The sequence below is a fragment of the Octodon degus genome, unplaced genomic scaffold (genome assembly GCF_000260255.1).
Source record: "Octodon degus isolate 3935 unplaced genomic scaffold, OctDeg1.0 scaffold00047, whole genome shotgun sequence".
Taxonomy (NCBI): Eukaryota; Metazoa; Chordata; class Mammalia; order Rodentia; family Octodontidae; genus Octodon; species Octodon degus.
In genome coordinates, this window is record NW_004524623.1 from 7,545,762 (window position 1) to 7,547,418 (window position 1,657).

The following is a 1,657-nucleotide window of genomic DNA, read 5'->3' on the forward strand; positions in this document are numbered from 1 at the left end:
ACCAGGGTGTGATCCCCTGAGTGCTGTGCCGGCCCCGCCCCTGGGGCATGCTGAGATGGTGACTGAGACTGGGCGTGGTGGCACATGCCTGCAATCCCAGCGCTCAGCAGGCTGAAAACAAGAGGATCACTATGAGTCCATCCTACATAGTGAGGCCCTGTAGACCCTGTACTAAATACATTAAAAAAAAAAAAAAGAAAAGAAAAGAAATGTGGCAGTGATAACAATAACCTCACATAGAGCTCTGAGGATTGAACAGAAGGTAGATTGACAGTGCTTTGTTATGGTTCATGGTAAGCTGTCAATAATACTGTTATAGTAACACAAGAGCGTATCAAAGAAGTGGCATCCAGATAAAAACTATTTATTAAAATACAATAATCCGTGTGTCTCACAAGCACCGGCTACAAGTCAACTTAATGCTACTTCTCTGAAAGCTTGTCCACTCCACCCCATCATACTGTTTCTTTGTTACCAGGCTCAGGCAATATCATTGTCACCATCAAGTCGCCTTTCTCCCCTTCACCTCTCCTTCTAAATATCCTTTCCAATTTTAGATACCGGGGACATCCCATACCATCTATTGGTGCTGGTTCAGAAATAAAATTGCAAAGTACCTGTCAAGCCTTCAATGAAGGCTGACTGCTGTACATCTCCACTGATGGTCAAGACAAGAATTTTGTACTGGCGCCCTGGTGTGAGGGAAGTGAACCAAAACTCGGTCGCGGTATTCACAAGGTGAAAGGAAGGAAATACTTTCATGTCATTGAAGAGCAGCTGGATCTCATACTGGTCAACATCCCCATCTGCTCGTGACCAGGTCACATGTAGGTCCTCAGTGCTTCTATTCCTCAGTGTCAGATCCTTCACAGCCTCTGGGACTGGGCAGAAAAAGAGAAGATGCTTCAGGACCGGCACTCATCAGAGCTTAGTGACACGGTAACTTATGAAATGACATTTAAGAATCTGACAAACATCTCTCTTGTCCAAATAAAACATGTGATCTATTTCATGCATAATCCAGAAAAATTGGAATCACCCATTACAACTGTGAGTTTTTTCTTGACACTAAACCTATGTGTTGCATGCTGGTAGAATGTAATTGTAAAAGGTGATAAGAGCTTCACTGTAAGATAAAATAAATTTAGAATTTTAATGCTGCAGTGCCAAAAGGCAGGGGAGAAAATGGAATATTTGGCCTTCTTTCTCCCCATCATGCTTGCTGTTACCTACCAATGAATATTCTATAAGGATGGACCATAATGCTTACTGAGATTGTAACTTACCAATCAGCAATCAAAAAACAATCAAGCTTGAACTAAGTTACTCAGTCACCTTCACCTTCAGTCAATCTGCAGTCGCTCCACTTACTTGTTCTACCATTTCCTTGTTCACTGGCTTCATATTGTCCACTCTTTGTACTAACAGTGATGCTGTACAGCCGTCCGGGCACAAGCTGAACAAATACACACTCATTTTCTGACTTGGGAATGCTTTTCGTTTGGATGAAGTTGTTTTTGTTTTTAATGGTGACTTCGTAGAGATCGAAGTCCCCTGTGGCATGCAGCCAGGACACCTTCAAATAGTCACTCCTGGCTGAGTTGCTGACACTGACACCCTGGACCTTGTCAGGCACTGAAAAAGAACAGAGGGAAGA

At 43.0% G+C, this 1,657-nt stretch overlaps 1 protein-coding gene across 1 annotated transcript in view; it reads right to left on the minus strand.

Annotated features, from left to right (window-relative positions):
* Ptprb (protein tyrosine phosphatase, receptor type B) overlaps positions 1 to 1,657 on the minus strand; it is a 160,164-nt gene that overhangs the window by 52,998 nt on the left and 105,509 nt on the right. Inside the window, exons 11-12 of the mRNA XM_004632213.2 lie at positions 1,372 to 1,635; positions 618 to 881 (exon numbers count right to left, since the gene is read on the minus strand). Of these exons, the coding sequence (XP_004632270.1) occupies positions 618 to 881; positions 1,372 to 1,635 (528 nt within the window). The remainder of the gene's footprint in view (positions 1 to 617; positions 882 to 1,371; positions 1,636 to 1,657) is intronic.